The sequence below is a fragment of the Furipterus horrens genome, unplaced genomic scaffold (assembly GCF_987537825.1).
Source record: "Furipterus horrens unplaced genomic scaffold, mFurHor1.1.pri manual_scaffold_5, whole genome shotgun sequence".
Taxonomy (NCBI): domain Eukaryota; kingdom Metazoa; phylum Chordata; class Mammalia; order Chiroptera; family Furipteridae; genus Furipterus; species Furipterus horrens.
In genome coordinates this window covers 78202745-78222843 of record NW_028327175.1, presented here as the reverse complement: position 1 = coordinate 78222843, position 20099 = coordinate 78202745, and the positions used below count along the sequence as shown (strand labels likewise).

General features: G+C 38.6%; 1 protein-coding gene across 1 annotated transcript in view; it reads right to left on the bottom strand.

Moving 5' to 3' along the window:
* The window catches only part of DCP2 (decapping mRNA 2), a 41340-nt gene extending 34221 nt beyond the window's left edge, over nucleotides 1–7119 (bottom strand). The window contains exon 1 of the mRNA XM_090276587.1: nucleotides 6889–7119. Within this exon, the coding sequence (XP_090132713.1) occupies nucleotides 6889–6941 (53 nt within the window). The 5' untranslated portion in view covers nucleotides 6942–7119. The remainder of the gene's footprint in view (nucleotides 1–6888) is intronic.
* Between the last annotated feature and the right edge of the window lie 12980 nt (nucleotides 7120–20099).

Sequence of the window (20099 nt, the reverse complement as noted above, 5' to 3'; positions counted from 1 at the left end):
TTTTTGTTGTTGTTGTTGTTTTTTAGTTTTCTTCTACCTGCATAATTTGATTTTTCCCAGTAGCTTTTTATCCTGTTTGTTTTAAGCTTTACCTTTCATGTGAAGAGGCCTAGTTCAGATGTACGTAGTCCAATGGGATGGACAACAAAAAGCTATTTAGGAGGGTTGTCAAACTATAAGGCATCATTTAAGGTGATCAGACTTAACCATTTCATTGAGAAACCTCCAATGTCAGTCACTATCTTCAGGTCTCTCCTCATGGGGCTAGTCATGTGCCTGGAGAAGAACCTTCCAATGTCCTACCTGAAAGGTAAAGGCCAGGCTGTCAAAATCTGGGAGCTTAGCTGGGGAAAGGGATCAAGGGTTTTCAGTATGTATACAGAATATGTACATTTACTTCTGCCATTTTTCTGTCTTCTTTTAGTCTGGAGGACACTGACACACTACAGTAGTCCCTTATACTGGTCTATCATGCCTGCTAAGTCATATACCACTTTCCCTTCTGCCTTACAGTTTCCAAATATTGTTGCTGATCTTTTCACCCATTCTTCATTTCCTTGTGGGTCTACACATTTAAAAAAAGGAAAAAACAAAAAACCTGACTCTTTTAGTGAGTAGATGCCTGTGTTCAATCTACTATCTTTAACTAGAATTCCCACTTCAATAAACTTCTAGAAAAAGCCTAAGACTAAGAGAAATCCAGTCCAAACCCACAAAAGCCCCAAGTGAAGAAGGTAAATTGGAGGATGAGAATAAGAAATAGAACTAAAGGCGGGGAGTAGCAGGTGGGTTGACGGCAAGGTCTATTTATGTAACAGAAGACTGTCTGCTCCTCTTTCACTTCTTTGACAGAAGTTTCTCCTACAAAAGAATGGGGGAAAGGGGAACAACACCAGAGGCTCTTTTCTAACTTTAACAGATAGGTTTGGGTACTGGCACCTCAAACAAAACTCTCACACAATGGTTCTTAAGAGGCAGCTTTCTATCTACTCACGTAACAGGAAGAGCCTACCTATATCCATAAGCACCTCTATGGCCTCATCTTAAATATTAAAAGGCAACCAAGAATCGCTCAACATCTTAGAAAAACCTGGGGTGTGACAAAAAACAATGATAAATTTTAAAACTGGCCCTGAGGAAAAGACAGTGTTGAGGATATCACCTAGAACCTTGGCAGTCAAGTGTGGACCTGGACCAGGTAGGGGCATGAGTATGAGAAGAGAAACACATGTTAGTCATAAAAGACTCAGAAAATTTTCTTCCTAATGACCCCCTCAAAGTAAATTATTTTAGAACGTGCACCAGCAAAAGAAAAGTGAAAACCAAGAAAGCATAAACATGAGATTCAATAGAGAACAAAGACAATCCGGGAGAGCTGTGATAGGTAATTCTAGTACACCAGTTGTTTGGCAAGTAAACCAGTCCAGACTGGACTAGGAAAGTAGGGGTGTCCAGGAGGGCACTCACAAGGAGAAAAGAATTCTGTAGAATAGATGCTATGATTGAGGGTGTGACAGAGGCTGTAATAAAGAAGCAGATTGGGGAAAGAGAGAAACACAGTTAAAAACTTTGGATATTTACATGATTGTCTAACCACTATGCTGGACATCTAAAACTAGTGCAGAATAATACTGAATGTAAACTGTGATTGAAAAATTTAAGAAAAAAAAAAAAAAAGAATAAATTTTTAAAATACTTTGGATGTACTGAGGAAGGGGGGTAGGTATACAAGAGAATCATGGTCCAAGTGTGAAGCAAATCACCAAAATTAGAACAGAAAGACAATGCAAAAAAAAAAAAAATTTTTTTTTTCAAGAACAGCTAGAAAGAATCAAGGAATAATCTTTCAAAAAAATACAAACCCTAAAGGCAGCATCATTTTGAGCAATCTATAGAACATGAGAAAGGAGAATTCATTTGGACAATGTCTTCCAAGATCCTTACCAAGGTAACAAAACTGATAGAAAAGAAACAAAACAAAACAAGGTATCCTGATGGAAAAGAAACAATATCCTAGCCATTGCAGACTTGTCTCTACTGTGAAAAATAGGTACATAGTTACACCGTGTAACAAATGCTATTACTGTTGAGCTCTTATAATCAACCAATAGTAAAAAGTGTAACAGACATCTAAGGTTACAAAATGAAAGGTAAGTATTATCTATTGCTTTTTTAATTTTTATTTTAGGTTTACCTGGATAGAAGCTGAAAGAATGGGTAAGAAAGAATTGGAAAATAAGATGAGGCACCAGTTGTCTCACCTAATCAATTAGGAGACTTTAAGAGATACTGTCTATAAGTTCATAGATCAGAAACATAATTTTAAGTATATAAAGTTACAAAGATAACCAATGAAACAATTTAAAAGTGATATAAATATATTGGAAGTAGGCCAAGATCAACAGTATATGTGGTAAGCTAAATCCTCACCTAATATCTCTACCCAAGTAAACTAAATCCTCAATCTAAAGTACATAAAACAAAAAATTGGTGCAAGTACGTAATTTTAAAATACTGAAGTATTCACCAGGTTTCAACATAAAACAGGCAACAGACTAGAGAACAGAACTGGGATAGAGACTAATGGTTTTCATTTATAAATTCTCCTGCATGTCTGATTTTTTAAAAACCCTTACACATGAGTATATCTTTTCAATAGTTAAAAGCTGACTTCTTTAAGAAACTTTAAAAGAAAAAGGGAATTTTGATACATGAAAATCACACTTCAATGCTTACATTATGTATGTTAACAGTTTTAAGATTTAAAAGTATGTGTACATATACATTTATGTATACAATAAATAAAATGCTTTCCACAATACTTAGTTATGGGAAAATTCCTCATCACAAAATATCTTCTTTTCAATGTTCCCAAAATAGAAAGAATACTAGAACAAGGACTGCAATTAATACAAAAATGTTTCAGTAGAACTGACCACTAAAATAGCAAGCTGAAGATGAGCACAAATTATTTAATTAACCTATGCAATCATCAAAATAACAGCAACACTTGTTGCCAGAAAATACCTATATCCTTTTAACAATAGAGTAACCTCACCATTTAATTCTAAGGGCCCTTTAAAAAAAAAGAAAGAAAGAAAAAAAATCTCCAAGCATCTCTTTAAAAAAGAAACAACCAAATTAGTTTTCAGTTTTTACTTCAAAAACACTTTCCAATTCTTTAATTAGTTAATTTAAATAACATCGAAAAACTCCGTGTCTGACATTTAATGTCAAAAGTCATGGTGTACCAAAGGCAAATATCATCATAAAAATGGTGTTCATTTCCTTTTTTATATACACATACATGTTTTATTATAAAGCAATTTTTTGCTCACTGGAACATTTTTAAACAAGAGTCTTCCCTTCCTCTCTTCTTTCTAATCCACCCACAGTAACCAGTGTTATCAGTTTGATGTACAGGTGACCCTTGAAAAACATGGGTTTGAACTGCACAGGCCCACTTATACATGGATTTTTTTCAATAAATACTACAAATGTATTTTCCCTTCCGTATGATTTTCTTAACATTTTCTTTTCTCCAGTTCACTTTATTGTAAGATTACTATATATAATATATATCACTTGCAAAATATGTTAACTGTTTGTTATCAGTAATGCTTCCAAGACAACAGTAGGCTATTTGTAGTTAAATTTTGGAGAATCAAGTTATATGCAGGAGGGGGAGTTTTATGAGGATTTTTGACTGCACAGGGTTCAGTATTCCTAGGCCCTATGCTGTTCAAGGGTCAACTGTATATTCTTTCACTTTTCCTGTGCACACACACACAATTTAAAAATCTCTTTTAAAAACAGGTATGAAATGACTAAGTATTACATCACACTCAAGAGATTGTGTACAACTTTTCAAGACACATTTTCCCTTGATTTACTGGTTGCTAATTTTCTTAGGAATTTCTAATGGTTACATAGTATCTCAGTAAATGAAATGTTGCATGTTAAACCATCTGAAAAATAACATTTCAGTGTCTTGGGTTTTAAGTAGTTTAATGGTTACAAAGTTACATCTTGAAAATTTAAGTCTCTTGCTCTAATGTTTCATATCAAAATGAATCTCAAGTTTCCGTTTTCTTCAAAATTTATTAATATAAGGTCGATAACTGAAGTAGGGAAAATGAACAGGGATATCATTTTATCAAAAACAATTTTAAAAACCTTCTTAAAATACTACTAATAAGCAGAAATGGGGAAAACATACAGGAAGTGAAAACAAGAGTCAAAACCAAACTCATAAATCGAGAGGTACTTAACAGAGCAAGGGAGTGCAAAAAAAATTAACTTTTTTCAACCTAAGCTTCATTTTCATAGAAACTAAACCAATTCCAAGCGTAAAGACCTCTGAAAAAGCCCATAATCAAAAGCCTAAATTCTTAACATTAAAATCTTTAACCAACAGATATATTTACTTGAAAACAGTATTCTTTCAAAACTTGAAGTTTTTTTAAAATGGTTACCTAGCCCTAATTTCATTTTTAATCCCTACCCCAAGATTTTTTTTAATTGATTTTTTTATTGGGGGGAGGGGGGCATCTATCAGTTGCCTCCTGTATACACCCCAACTGGGTACTGAACTGCAACCTAGGTATGTGCCCTGAGAGGGGATCAAACCTGCAACTTTTTGGTGTATGGGATGACACTCCAACTAACTGAGCCTCAGGGCCAGGGCTGTTAGCCCTAATTTTAAAACACATCATCCTTATTTATAGAGCCAAACATAACAGCAAAAAAAAAAAAAATTCTTAATGGAAAAAATGTTACTCTATTCCAAAAGATTTGTATAAATAGCTTCTAAAACACTCACTGGAAAACGAAGTTAACACTCAACAGGTGTTTAACAGTGTTTACAAACACAATTATTTTGTGAGTAAACAGGTTCCACACATAAAATTGATCACTTTCATAATGGTTGCTATTTCTTTAAATGTTGTCCTCCATAATACATAAAATAAACCCAATACTAATAGGAAGGTAAGTTTAATGCCTATAAAAAAAAATAGAAAAATAAATAATTTTTTCAAGTACAATTACCCATCTTTTTTCTAAATAACCCTGTATCCCTATTAATTAATATGTAATTATTGCTCACCTTTCCAAATACTCATCTCTGTCTTTTTTCTAACTATAAAATACACATACTTTAAAAAAAAAAACAAAAAAAAGCTCTTGAAAATATAAATAAGAAAATAATAATCCCACTTTTGGTACATGTTCTAGTCATTTACCCATACAGACCAACAGATATCAAATCTTTTTTTCTTTTCTTATAAAATGTGGGATCACAGAAAATAAATGCCTTTAAGTGGTTCATCCAAATCTATTACATTCCAAAAATTAGAATCATACCATTATCAAAGAAATAGTGACATTAATTCTTATTAGTTGCCAAATTATTCTATTTACTTATTTACATGTACAGTACCGTTCTTTTGTGAAGCTTAAAGTTAGGCTTGATTTTCCATTACATCCACCTGGTGTAAAAGGAAAAGCACAACCACTGTAGAGAAAAAGGCCTATTTCAAATCTTGATTTTCTAAAATAGGATGAATGTGACCTTGTGTAAATTACCTCTCTGGGTCTGTTTGTCAGATGAAAATGGAAAACAACTGCACCTACCAAACAGGGTTTTGAAACTTATATAAAATATGTAAAGGGACCCAGCAGTAATCCTATAAATATTAGTTCTTTCCCATAAAAAAAAAAGTGAACGTGGCAAACTATTAAAAGTCAGACTTTTAGATATAAATACAGAAATTATAATTAAAAAGGTGTTATTTTATCTGAGCTTTAACTCACTTATAATTTAAATTAGTTCATAACCCACTTACACCTGGAGACGAATCAGCGTAGCAATGCACCAAAAATTTTTACTTCGGGGACAGAGGGGGTATATCTTTTAAGTTTATTTGGCACGTTTGGCTCTCTGATATCATAGCTGTCATAGCTAACGATAGGTGAGACTACAGAAAACTTCTCTTGCGAAAAAGTATGCCTTGCGTTACCACCCTGAGGTGGAGAATGTCCTCTAAGAAGGATCAGGAAGCCCTGACCGGTGAGGTTCGGCAGGTAGGGCGTCCGGCCGCACAGCGAAGGTCGCCAGGGGAGTCAGCATCAGGGCGGGTGCCTGGGCTGCGGTTCGTCCCGGGCGGACGCCGACCAGAAGGAACGAGAGATGTGTCTCTCCCTTCTCTCCCTCTCCCCCTTCCCCTCCCTCTAAAAATTAATTATTCTTTAAAATTATAAAATAAGAGTAATTGAGAGATAAAAAAGAAAATCAGCTCTATCTAGACTCTGTTTTCCCCTGCCAAAGATAAGTTTGGGGATGAACAAGAGAGGAGTTCTGTTTAGCCATTTACAGAAAAATGCCACGGGGAAAAGGATAAGTTGGGAAAACCTCGCCCTGCGGCGTTCCGGGGACCTGGGATTCTAAGATTTAAACCTTGAGGTCTTTCGACAGAATTGGGGGGTGAGACATAGGGAGGCGGAGGGAAATTGTAAAAGTCTGAGAAGCAGAAAATGCAATGAGCGGGAGGGGCAGCCACTAAAACGCTAAGGACCCCAGGCTTCGGAGACGAGGCTTCGCTCAAGGGAAAGCAAAAATAATTGGGAACTAAGAAAATGAGGAAATTCCGGGACTCCGCGAAGACGGATGGAAGGGGGGTGAGAAACAGGGAGGCTGTGGCGGAAAAAGAGAGGTGGTGTCGTGCGAGAGAAGGGTCCCCGGGGAAGGTAGCGGCGGCGAGACCGGAATGCGAGGACAAGGCTGTGGGTCGGAGGAGGACGCAGGGAGGCCTCTGTGGTCCTCAAATCTGAGAGAAAAAAAAACAAGGGGACGAAACGGGGCTAGGACAGCGAGGTGCGCTGCGGTACCTGCAGAGATCGTCCAGGACGCTGCCGGGAATCTCCACCCGTTTGGTCTCCATGATGAGGACCCACAGCAGGAGCAGTGCATCCCGGCTCCGCGCGGCCGGGGACCGAGGGTGCGGCACGAAGACTCCGGCTCGCCAGACAGCAGGCTGCCCCGGCGGCAGCGCTAACGAGCACGGGAGGCGGAAGGGGCAAGACCTGCTCACTTCCGTCCTGCACCCTCAGCCCTGGACCCCCGAGGCTGGGCCGAGGTACGGGGCGGAGCCCTGGCAGTTACGCCCCTTTTCTGCTTGAACGGCCCAATGGGGAGCTGGAGAATCGGGAGCCTGAGAGCGTAAACCAATGAGACACGTGCTTATTGGTCCGTCGTCTCCAGTCGTCTTCAAGCTGCTCAATTACTACTCAGAAAACCAACTTCCCGCCGCCTTTGACTGTTCCTTGGGGTGGATATGCGCATGTGCACCATGCAGCCGTTGCACTACCAGGAAGTCCAGAGGGTTCGGGTCTTCTCTCTAGAGCCCGAGACTAACAGAGAGACTCGGGCGTGGTCGGCTAGTCTTGATAATTGGGCAGGCTCTTTGCGAGGCAGACCCCGCGGGTACTTTTAGCTCTGCTCCAATGTGCATTCACGATGACTGTCGTCAAAATATCCTGCACACAAACTCACCGCCAGCCTCACCACCTCCATGCCAAGGGCTGGGCCTCCTTTCAGTACAAGTTACTGAAGAGAATAATTATTTTTGTGGTAGCTCACCTCTGTCCCTCTTCGGTCACCAAGCTCCCAAGGTGAAGACAGGGACTTTATCCCAGTGTCTGACACATAGTGAACCTGAACCCGGGAATAGGCATTCTACCTCTGCACAGCCACACCACTCCAATCTGCTAGTCCTCATTCATTCCTCATCTTGCTTAATTGAGTCCAATCCATTGGAGAGCCTACTTCCCCCTTTAACATCAGACCCACAGATTCACACACACCTGCTAGGTCACTAGTTAATTCTACCATTTAATCTCCCAACCTTTCTCTGAATTTCTGTCCAAATGCCCATATTTACATCAGGTCGGCATTATTTCTCCTCATTAGTACAAGAGTTGCCTAACCACGCACTTCTGCCTCAATTCTTGTCTTGTAAAATTGCCCAAGTTTTATTTTGTTTGGAAATGAACAGGTTACTGTTTTCAGCTTCTGACGTGTGATCAAGCCCAAACTGTTACCATCTATTTTAGAGCCCAGTTACCATTTACTTTACTCTCCTGCTTTCCATCTCTTTTTTTTTTCCCCCTCTCTGTATTGGAGAATATCTCAAATTCATCTCCTAGCCACCTATAGAGTTTTTACTTTTCTAGAGTTCTCGTTTGTTCTTCAAATCTCTTTCTTGCAGTGTCAGTCTTGCTTCATAGATTTCTTATCCCTATAAGGATATTAATAATACATTTTAAAAGTTTTCTTCTTCCTGAAGTCTCATATTCCTCTCAGCTGCTCTCTGCTATTAAACTGATCTCCATCTACCATATTAGAAGTTGCCTGGTGGTCCTCAAACACAGGCATACATTGTTTTCTTTTATTGCACTTTGCTTTATTGTGCTTCACAGATGTTGCATTTTTTACAAAATGAAGACAAGACCATCCCCACCAGCAAAAAGATTATGGCTCACTTGATTAAAATACTCACTTTATTGCAGTGGTTTGGGACAGAATCCCACGCTATCTCTGAAATAATCCCATATTCATTCATACTTAAGAGTAGGGAACTGAAAACTGGAGTTAAATTTTATAAAAGGTAAAGCTCCCAGCATGTAGGTGGGACTAGTTTCTTGAGAGCTTCACTGTAGAATGATCTGGCTGGGCTTTGCCTGGGAACACATGGAGTTAGTATCTGTAGGTCATTCTTTCCACCTGGTCAAATTCCCTAAAGAGAAAATCCTTCCAGTTGTAAACTTAAAAAATGTCCAAATCTGTATGAGTTTATTTGAGCCAAACTAGTGACATAGCCACGGAACCAGATCTCAAACGATCCCAAGAATGACAGTTTTGCAGCCGGTTTTGTGTGTGTGTGTGTGTGTGTGTGTATTTTAAAATGTTATTTATTCTTAGAACAGTGCTTTTCAAACTCTTAATGTCCTACATATATCCCAGGGGTCTCATCAGGGCAGGGGTTGACTCAGTCAGTCTGGAGTAGGCCCTGGATCCTACAGTTTTACAAGCTCCCAGGTGATGTCGATGCTCCAGCTGCAAACTATGCTTTGAGCCAAGTGGCTCTGAAATCTATCATCTCACTTTGTTTTAATGGCAACTCTTCCAGGCAAGGTACAAAACCAGGCAATTGAGGCCACGTTGTGGGACCCCAGAATCTTTGATGCTATAGGGAAGCAGGAGTGGAAGAAGGAGCTATACATCATAACAAGGTTCAGTATCAGTTTCATTTGTGCACTTGAATCCAGCCCTGTGGGTTACTGAAACATTTCAGATACTTCAGGAAAAGAGTGGCTTCCAGGAATCCCTGTTTGCTTGCCTGTGTCCTCAAGCAGTCTGTGACTCCACAGAGGCATGTAGAGCCCCTGATCAGGTTTCTGATACCAGGAAGACTGGAAATCCTCTTCCCTACTCCTGAATTGTGAGGTCTATGCACATTTCTCACACAACTGTTCCACAGAAAATGAGTTCCTGGAGATCATAATAGAAATGCAGCTTATTTTATACATTAGACTCAAAGGAGAAGACATAAGGAAGATGCATAAAATCCACTGGTGGTAGATTGAGGAGGTAGGAGAAAGCATAGCAGGGAAATCTCTAGGACTGGATGGAAAGCAAAATAGAGAAAAACATACTTCTTTTACATTGAAGGGTACAGCATAGTTAATGATTAACAGCACAGAGATTGTATGCAGGGAACAAGAAAACAATGAGGGGTTCTGTGGTCTTGTGCTCTGGTGTCCTTGGTTATTTTCAACGGGTATGAAAATTACTCTGACATTTTAAAGGTATATTATCCTAGATGCATAAGAACAGTGGGCAAAGCTCACTTAAGGCAAAAATTGACCTTGGCTAAGGAAGTTCTAGGCTTGGGATGACATTACCCACTATGACCTGCCTTGTTAGCAACTTGTGATTCGACCACCCTGTGTGGTTACTTTTGGTCACTGAATTTGTCAGGCCTGCCAGGTGGGTCAGGTTTACTATATACCCCTTTTTGTTCATGCAAGCCAACCCGGAAGTATTCTGGGAGTCAAGTAGGGAAGCACAAGCTGGATAATCAATTTGCTTTAGTCAATCCCCCTTGGGACAGCACAAGTTTATTTTGGGTTTCCTAGGAAGTGGGCCCTGAGACAAGAATTTGAGTACAAGTAGTTTATGTAGGAGGTAATCCTGGGAAAGGTTGGTAGCAAAGCAGGGAAGTGAGTCAAGGAAAGGAAGAAAACCAATAAAAAGATTAGGATCAAGAATGTTAGTGCTGTGAGTAACTGCAGCTCATCCTGCTGTAGGACTTTGGAGGACAGTATAAAACACACCTTAGTGTTATCTCACTCAAGGGGTTAGGAAGATGGAGTATTTATATATTAACTTCCATCTGCCATTGGTTGAGGGCTACTCTTGGGGCCTATAACCCAGTCTACCACGTGGTCAAGAGGTAGACTGGGGGGCGGGGGAAAGGTCAGAAAAAGCCCTCAGGCAAAGAAGCGCAGATGCTAGCACTGGAAGTCCAGACAGCATGCTGTGATGCATTGATAGGGTGAGGGTAAGCTGCTCAGGTAGTTCTATTTTGCTGGGTGAGCATTCTACATGTCCTAACTGAACTTTATTTATTTCTCTGGGGGGCACCTCAGTGGCTATTTTTCTTAGTTGTCCACGTGATGTTCAAGTCTGGTTTTTAGAGTAAATGATGGCAGTGAAACAATAGTGGAAAGCAAAGTGGTGGTTACCCCCAAGGGGCTAATGGTATACAAACAAGCAGATCACCTGGTCCCGGGTGAGGGACCTGTAGGAGGGCTTCCTAAGTCCTAGTCTTTGTAGTCTCTCCCAGCTCAACAGCAGCTATACAACTCCTTTTTATTTTGGCTCTTAGGATCCTGAAAGTCCCCAAACTCTCACAATGGTAAACCAATCTCTCCAACAAAGAGTCCCCAACAAAGATAGAGATATCTAGGGGCAAGCATCTTCCAAGTCACTTTCCTGCCCACCTCTGCCTCCTGACACACAGGTTTCTAGGAGCTGGGCTAGGGCACAGCAGAACAGCCCTTACAGCAGTCCTCTGAGAAGCGATTCCATAGAACCCAAGGCCTCATTCAAAAGCAGCTGTCCACAGGCCCCAGCTGCCTGTAGCTTCAGAAAGGCACAGAAATTGGAATTTGCAGTTGAGGGGAAGGGAGATGCTAGGGTTCTTCAATTATAATACTGATATGAGTTTTAAATAATTGGGTTAAACAAAACCTTTGACAAGAAAGAAATCTGAGATGCTCTAAATTAAAATGACAGCAACCGGAGAGTGAGAGAAAGAGACAGAGCAGTTAGCCTGTTAATAGCTGTGGACCAGTTCTGACAGGAAAACTCTGACTCCAAAAAACCTCTGCTGCCTTGCGGCATACCTCTTCAGGGGAAAGGCTAGGGGAGTAAACCCCGACAGAAAATCCGGAGCCGGAGTCCCTAAGGCGGTTTGACGTTGTAGTCAACACCGGCAACTCCTGCGGCGCACCTGAAGCCAAGCTGTATTGACTCCGTCTTTCCCTTGGACCCTTCAGCTGCGAAGAGAGGGGGGGTCTGCTGCATGGGCAACAGCAGACCCTCCATATCACCCCGCCCAGGCTCTGTAGCTTCAGCTTCACTGGAGAGGACACTCCAGCATCATCGCAAGATGTCGATTCAACACGGGAGGAGACAGATACCGTGTCACTCCCGAGTCGGACTGCACAGCCATTCTCGGCGGTGCAGATAGACTCTTAAGAAGCTACACCATCGTCTCTCGAGACGGACGGCTGCCGACGACAGTTCTGACAGGACTACTCACATTCCTGTAGTATATCTGTTGGAATTTAAGATTAATTTCAGGTGGCTATTTGCCCAATTGTCCAAATGAAAGAACAGCCAGGCAGCATAGAGCTCCAGGAGGCTCCACTTCTTATTTACACATGAACTTTCCAATCCGCTGCCCACAGCCAATGCACAGGAGCTGACATTTCTCTCTTGTGGAGTCACTGATCCTATCCCAGAACTAGCCCCTCTTCACCTTCTCCCACCCCCTTTGTCTATAGCTAATGAAAATCATTTCAGAATGGTTTAGGTCTTTCTCCCCCCTATATGATGTATAAAAATGCTTGCAAAACTCTGGGAAATGGATGTGTTGTCTTTCCCACCTAGCCTTGCTGCTGGTGGTTTAGACACCGTAGCCCAAGTATGGTTTGTTTGTTGGTTTGTTTGTTTTGCTAGCAATGTCCTAATAAACACTTTCTTTTAGCTCTGGCTGGCATGGCTCAGTTGGTTGGGTGTCATACTGCAAAGCAAAAGGTCACCCTTCACTCTCCCTACCCTCCCCTCTCTCTAAAAAGAAATAAAATCTTTTAAAAAAGAAAAAATACCACTCTTTTAAAAAAACTTTCATCTGTGGAAGTTAAAATTTTGTGTTTAACACCTTTAAAATTCTACAATATGCTATCTCATTTAGTCTAAAATCACATGAGATAGGCAGATCAATTAATTAGGCTTATAAAGATTATGTGACTTATAAAAATTAAATGATTAAATCACTGTGTGTAATGGAGCCAGGACTAGAACTCAGTTCTTCTGAACTCACAGCAGGAATTCTGCATTAGGGAGAATGACACAATAACAATTATTAATGTCTATCCACCATATTATAGTATAAATTTTTTTTCAAATACAATAATTCCCACAGATGTTAAAGGAAAAAAAAAAAAAAGGCATAAAATGGCATCACTGGTGCTAAAAGCCCATGACACCAAATCTAGATTCAACAGCTGGTCTAATTTCAGTTTCCACTTTTCCCAGAAATATAATTTTAACCAACCAGTCTGGAATTCTCTGGTCAAGCACCCGTAAGGTAATCTGTCACATGGGCCCTCTCCAACCCCTGTAGAAAGAAGAGGCAATGATGGAGACACTCAGCAAAGTAGGAATAGAGAGAGCATACGTCGACATAATAAAGGCCTTATATGAGAAATCTACAACCAACATCATACTCAATGGGGAAAAACTGAAAGCATTCTGCCTAAGATCAGGAACAAGACAAGGATGTCCACTCTCTCCACTCCTACTCAACATAGTGTTGGAAGTCCTAGCCATAGCAATCAGACAAGAAAAAGAAATAAAACTCATCCAAATTGGAAAAGAGCAAGTAAAACTGTCATTATTTGTAGATGACATGATAGTGTACATAGAAAACCCTATAGACTCCACAAAAAAACTACTCGACCTAATAAGTGAATTTGGCAAAATCGCAGGGTTACAAAGTCAATATTCAGAAATCAAAAGGATTTCTGTACATCAATAATGAAATATCAGAGATAGAAACTAGAAAAAAAAATCACATTTACTATAGCAACAAGAAAAATAAGTACTTAGGAATAAAGTTATCCAAGGAGGTAAAAGACCTGTACTCAGAAAACTACATAACACTGAAGAAAGAAATTAAGGAAGATACAAATAAATGGAAGCATATACCATGTTCATGGATGGGAAGAATCAACATCATTAAAATGTCCATACAACCTAAAGCAATTTATAGATTCAACGCAATTCCTATTAAAATAGGAACTAGAGAGAATTATGCTCAGCGAAATAAGCCAGGCAGTGAAAGACAAATACCATATGATATCACCTAATACAGGAAATTAATAAACAACACAAACAAATGAGCAAAATTGAACCAGAGGCATGGAAACAAGGAGCAGATTAATAGTGACAAGGGAGGAGAGGAGAGGAAGAGAACGGGGCTAAGTAGTGGAAGGTTTAGTCAAGGAACTAGTATAAATGACCCATGTACATGGACAATGGGGTGAGGATTGACTGTGGGAGAAGGGGTTGGCAGGGTTGGGGGAAGCAATGGGGGGAAAAGTGGGACAACTGTAAGAGAAAAACAATAATTTATTTTTTTAAAGAAGAAGAGGCAATGCGTACGATAAAAACCTTTCCATTCCCCCCCCCAAAGAAAAGGTGTCAGGGCCGGGGAACAATCTTTTGTTAATAGCACCCTTGCCTCACCTTTCTTTCTATCAAATCCTTCCATTTTGTAAAACCTCTCAGAGGCCCCTTCTAGTTGCTAGTTGGGATGCTGCTCAATTTATGAATCACTTAATAAAACAGATTTTCAAATTTACTCGGTCAAATTTCATTGTTGTTGTTGTTGTTGTTTTTAACACAACAAAACAAATTGTCATGAAATTTAAATAATAATAACTTAACATACTAAATGGCCTCTCCCAGCCCAGCTGAGCTCCTGACAGCACTGGCTCCATTTCTCTGCAGATCTTTCATCTTTGCCCCACTCCACCTATTAGCTTTATCCTCAGGATGATGGTGAGATGTCCCTAGTAGCTCTAGACATCTTGTCCTGACCTGATGACATTCAATAAAGAGAGACAAGAGAGAGCTGTCAGGTGTCAGAGTAGCTGATTAAACCATCAAGCCAAAAATAAAAGCCTTAAGCCTTTAAATCACTTATTATGAACAAAAGGTTAAAACCAGACAAAGCAAACTCCCTCTATTTTACCCATGGGATGGGCCACCTGTCAAGGTCTCAGGTGAATCAGTGCAGGTATACCTGCCACCAGAGGTGGTTTCACTGAACAAAAGGCTCCAGCATTTTTATGAACCCTGGGGAGGGAGGGCCCAAGGAGGAAGGGCTAGGAGTAGGGAAGTACTCCTTCTGCTGTGGAAAAGAGCTTGGACAGGAGCCTAAAGAAGACCTCTGCCCAAGGCCTCAGATAAAGAGACCTTGGATTGAAGGCCCTGGTGCTAGGAATGCAAAAGTATGAAGTATATGAGTCAGAGAGACCCAACGCACTGGCTGTACAGCAAGGCTATGTAGGAAAAGCAGTTAATCCCCCAGGTGGAATGCCAGGTAAAACTTTTATAATTGCCTAAGGTTAGGTTTGAATAATCACACGAAGGTTTCTAACCATGAACCTCAAGTACTACTAGAGTTAAGTGAACCGAACTCTTGTCCTGCCTCTGAACTTAGATAAACCCATACATTTCTTTTTGTTTCAGCCAAAGATTTCTGTTACTTGGCTCAAATCACTCCAATTGATATGTTTACTCCCCATCCAGTGACTCAGGCCAGAAACCTAAGAGTGAACCTTGGTTCTTGTCTTTCTCCCACATTACCACATCTAATCCATCAGTTAGTCTTGTCCAGTCGACCTCTAAACTGTATCTAAGATCTAAAACGTATCTTTTCTCCACTTCAACTTGCCTCACATTAGTTTAAGCCACCTCATCTTTCCCTTAGGCTACTTCAATAGGCTACTAACTGGTCTCCTGTCTTCTACTCTTACCCCATTTTAATCCATCCTCCACATAGCATCAAAAGTAATTATTTTAAAACATAAATTTGATCACACTACTTTTCCTGCTTGAAAATCTTAATGACCCTTAGAGTAAAATCCAAGTTGCATGCCATGGCCTAAGAGGCTTTATATGATGGGGCACCTGCCTACCTCTCTAGCTTCAGTCTGTGTCCCATCTTCCTCCCTCTTTCTCTTCACCTTCCTCCCTCCCTCCCTCCCTCTCTCTCTCTCTCTCTCTCTCTCTCTCTCTCTCTCTCTCTCTCTCACTAAACTCTAGCCACAACAGTCTTCCTCCAATTCACCAAATACTCCAAGCTCTTCTTGAATACCATTCCCTCAATCTGGAATGCTGCCCACCCCCTATCATAATTCCCTCATTTTTTTCCTTTGTGTACAGTTTAAATATCACCTCATCCAAAATCTTGCTTTTCATTTTGTCTAAACGGTCTCTACTGTTATCTTCTACCACATTCCTTTGTTTGCTTCATACTATGCTTCCTCAATTTGAATTTTTTTCAATACATTTTTCCCTCTTCCCACTGTACTATAAATTTCAAGAAATCAGGAAACTTTTCTATATTATTCATTGAATCTCTAGTGCTTAGAATATCTTTGACATATGTTAGTCACTCTATAAACATTTGCTGACAAATGGTCAAATGAGTAAGTTATCATCAAATATGTCCTGAGTTTACTGAGGAGGAGGTTATGAGGTGCAAAGTCTTAGTATGAGTAAGCATGAATCTCTTTTTAAAAAACTGAATGTCAGGCTCTGGTCAGATAGCACAGTTAGTTAGAGTATCATCCAGATATGCCAAGGTTGTGGGTTCAATCCCTGTCTGGGTGCACACCCAGATCCCTGGTCTGGGTGTTCCTCTCTCACATCAATATTTCTCTCTCTTTCTCTCCCCCTTCCTCTTTCTCTAAAGTTGGGTAAGGATTTAAAGAAAAACGCTAAAATTTTTCTAATATCATTTCTGGTTTTATTTATTTGAGAAAAACCCCTATTAGTACCTGCCATATAAAATGAAATAATCTCTTGAAACCTTTGTACACTAAGATTTTAAAGAACAAGATAAAGGTCCCTATAACCAGGTTGTCTGAGTGAATATTCCTCATTAGCAGCTGAAAAGTGTTGTATCAAAGCAGTAAGAAATGAGTTAATTACAAAGGTAAAAACCTTAATAAGTTTATAATTTTAAAAAGGAAGTCCTTTTAAGATTCCCATTTCTATTTGAATCTGACCCATTAGCCTAACTTCTAAAAATTTCCCTAGTGCAGAAGTAAAAAAGTAATGGTTTCTAATGAATAAGATTTTAAAGATTTTTTTAAAAGATCTACTCCAAAAGAAGAAACTGTTATGAGGTATCTGAAATTAGGAGTAAAAAATTTTTTTAATCCTGTCTCATAACATTTCTACTACATAAAAAGTTCTTATTGTTGAACTAAATTATTATCTGTGAGACTTGTTCATGACATGAAAAGATATACTGAAAAAAACTTTTAATTTTTCAAGTCTCTTTTTGCCAGTTATAGAACTTCTCTGAAGAGACTGTACTTATCCCAAGACAGAAGTGATCTGATGTTACCTAATGACTATGAAAATAAGTCCATTAATTGCCTTTGAAACTAGTGATCTTTTTATTTAAATTTATGAGATTGAAGTAGAGGATATTTTCTATAAACTAGTCACCTATCAGGACACATGCTACTCAAAAGAGAAGAAAATAAAGTCCTTTCCATCACTCAGGACACTTCTAAACCCTACTGCATAGAATCAAGATAGATTTTAAGCAATGCCAAACGTTTCTTGCTGTGAAGTTAATATCATTTAAATTTTGTATATAAAACACATTTAACTCTATGCTTCATGACTGATTGTTAGTTTTCACTTCGCATTAGATTTTTGGATAGAAAACATACTTCTAGTGTTGAATAAATTCAAGGTAGTAAAAACAGACTAATTTATTATATTATTTTATTCCTCTAACAGAAATTACTCTCTTCATTTAAATACATGGTTCTCTCGAACCCTTTTATTGAACACTGATGCACAATGTTGGTAATAGATGATTAATGATAACTAAGTTGAAAACATTGATTTTGTCAATTGGGTTTTATCAGCATATCTCTCAAAAAAAGGTGGTCAAATTTTTATTATTCTTTATTTTTTAATTTTTTGAACAAGATGGTTTATTGAGTTTACGACACGGTGGGTTGGGGTCTTAGAGTCAAATGCCAGCTTTTTTTTATAGGTTATTAAGTTGGAGGGACATGAATATCTCTTAAGAACAGGCTTTAGTTTTGTTACTGTGTGGGAGGACAACTAAAATATAATATTTTTTAAAACTTGGAATACTCACATGCCAATATGAATATTGATTCTAACACAGCAGCTAATTTTTAAATTGTCTCTATTATTTTTCTTTGCTTCAATACTTCAATACTTCCAATAAATTCCCCCTTAAGTTCTTTGTTAAAGGAATTGTAAAAGACAAACTGACAAAATATTAGTAAAATACAAACTGATTATGATGAGTTAATAAATAACCAAGGCACACTTCTAGTTTAGGTATTTAAAATGGAAATGATACTATTATTAGAACAATAATTATCAACTACAATTTAACATTGTGTAAAGAGTCCGGAAATGTTCAAAAATAAAATGTGCTAACTTAAAAATATGTAATCCAAATGATAAAAAGTTACTACAGCCCTGGTTGCTGTGGCTCAGTGGAATGAGCGCCAGTCTGTGAACCGAAGGTCGCTGGTTTGATTCCGGTCAGGGCACATGCCTGGGTTGTAGGCCAGATCCCCAGTTGGGGGTGTACAAGAAGCAAAGAATCGACATTTCTCTCACACATCAATATTTCTCTCCCTCTATTTCTCCCTCCTTCCCCTCTCTCTAAAAGTAAATAAATACAATCTTTAAAAAGTTACTACCTTAAGTAAGGCTTCTGTATTCAGGGAAATTTCTTTTTCTGTTTTTATCGAATTTTGAACTGAAGATCTTATTTGGTAGCAAACATTACAAAAAAAGTAAAACAAATGTTCGATATCTTTTGATTTAAAGTAAAAGCTTCCTTTAGATTCTTTAGAATAATGGCTAATAATTATGAACTTACAGTAAGACGAGTGGGAGGAAAAGTCATTCTTCTGAAATTATTAATGGCTTTCTTGATCATCTGTTAACAACTACAAATCATTCTTTTAGTTACAATAGTAGTACTAAAATTTTTACTTGTGACAGAAAATTCAAATAATATTTATTTATTTATTTATTTATTTATATGTAATTCCATAATTGCCGTTATGAGTGGTAAAAACATGATAACAGAAATTAAGTTTAACTAGCTCAGCTCTCTTACGTGTAGGTGTATATACATTTTCAGCATCATTGACTAGGCTCTAGGAACAAATTCACCTTGAGTATTTAGTTTTATATCCTTTCTTGCCAATTCTTTTCTGATCCCATTAATAAAGTTATAAAAACAGGGAAAAGCATGTGAAAAAAAAAGAGGTAAACAGAAAATAGTATAAATTTTTAATTGATAATTTGGAACTGTTAATTTACTCATTTGTAAATCATGTTTTGAATGATTTACAAAGCCTGTCAAATAAGAGTAAAATATTTATGCAAAATTAAAGACACAATTTTAAATGATAGAACATTTCCTCTTTATACAGCACCATAACTACAGTTACATGAGTCTGTCCAGAAAGTACCCAGCCATGTACTATGAAAAAGAGACATTTATTGAAAAAGATGCAAGATACAAGAAACATTGTACATAGGACAATTATGCCTCCCAATGGTTCCCCTTCTAAGTAGGAAACTAGGGACCTCACACAGTTCTCCAGTCTTTGTTGACTGCAGCCCATACACATTCAACATTCTCAGGTGCTCTGCTTGTCGCAGGCCTTCCAGAATGCTGATCACTTTCAACAGATTCTTGACCATCTTTGAACCATTTGTGCCACACTTTTATTTGCACTGCACTCACTGCATCATCACCAAAAGCCCTCTGAATCATCGGAATCATTTTTGTGGAGGAATTGTCAAGCTTAGCACAAAATTTGATGCAGATTCATTGTTCTACTCACTCAGTCATTTTGAATGTGGTGGCCACACAGTACACATGCTCACTCAATGATGTGCACTGCCCCCACTGACTAGTACAGTGAAGTCATCATTGTTCATGCATGTATGTTCCAGTCCACTCTCCTTGGCTGCCAGGTTACATCCATGTCAGGTAAACTATTCTCATATATTAACAATGGCTGGACATTTTCTGGATAGACCTCAGTATATTACCCTAAGTTTGTAGCATCAGTCTCATGTAGACTTTTTGTGGTTGCTGTTATTGTTGTTGTTTTTAATTTTAAATTGTTCAATTAGCCTAAGGTAGCAAGAAAAGTGGGGATTTGATAGGCAGGAAGAGAGTATCTTGCATAACTGGTGAGGGACAAAAACACTGAAAGATATATAGAGATACAGATAATATGACAATATAGCAGAAGTTGGTTATAACAAGTGTTCTTTTTTCTTAGTATTCATAATTAAATAACATAATGGGATTAAGAGAATAGTTTAGCAATTACCCACAAAACATGAAAACCTGCTGCATGTTACTTTTGCTTAGTCAACTTCATGTTTAAGTCTCATGTTCCTCTTAATTAAAGAAATACCTAAA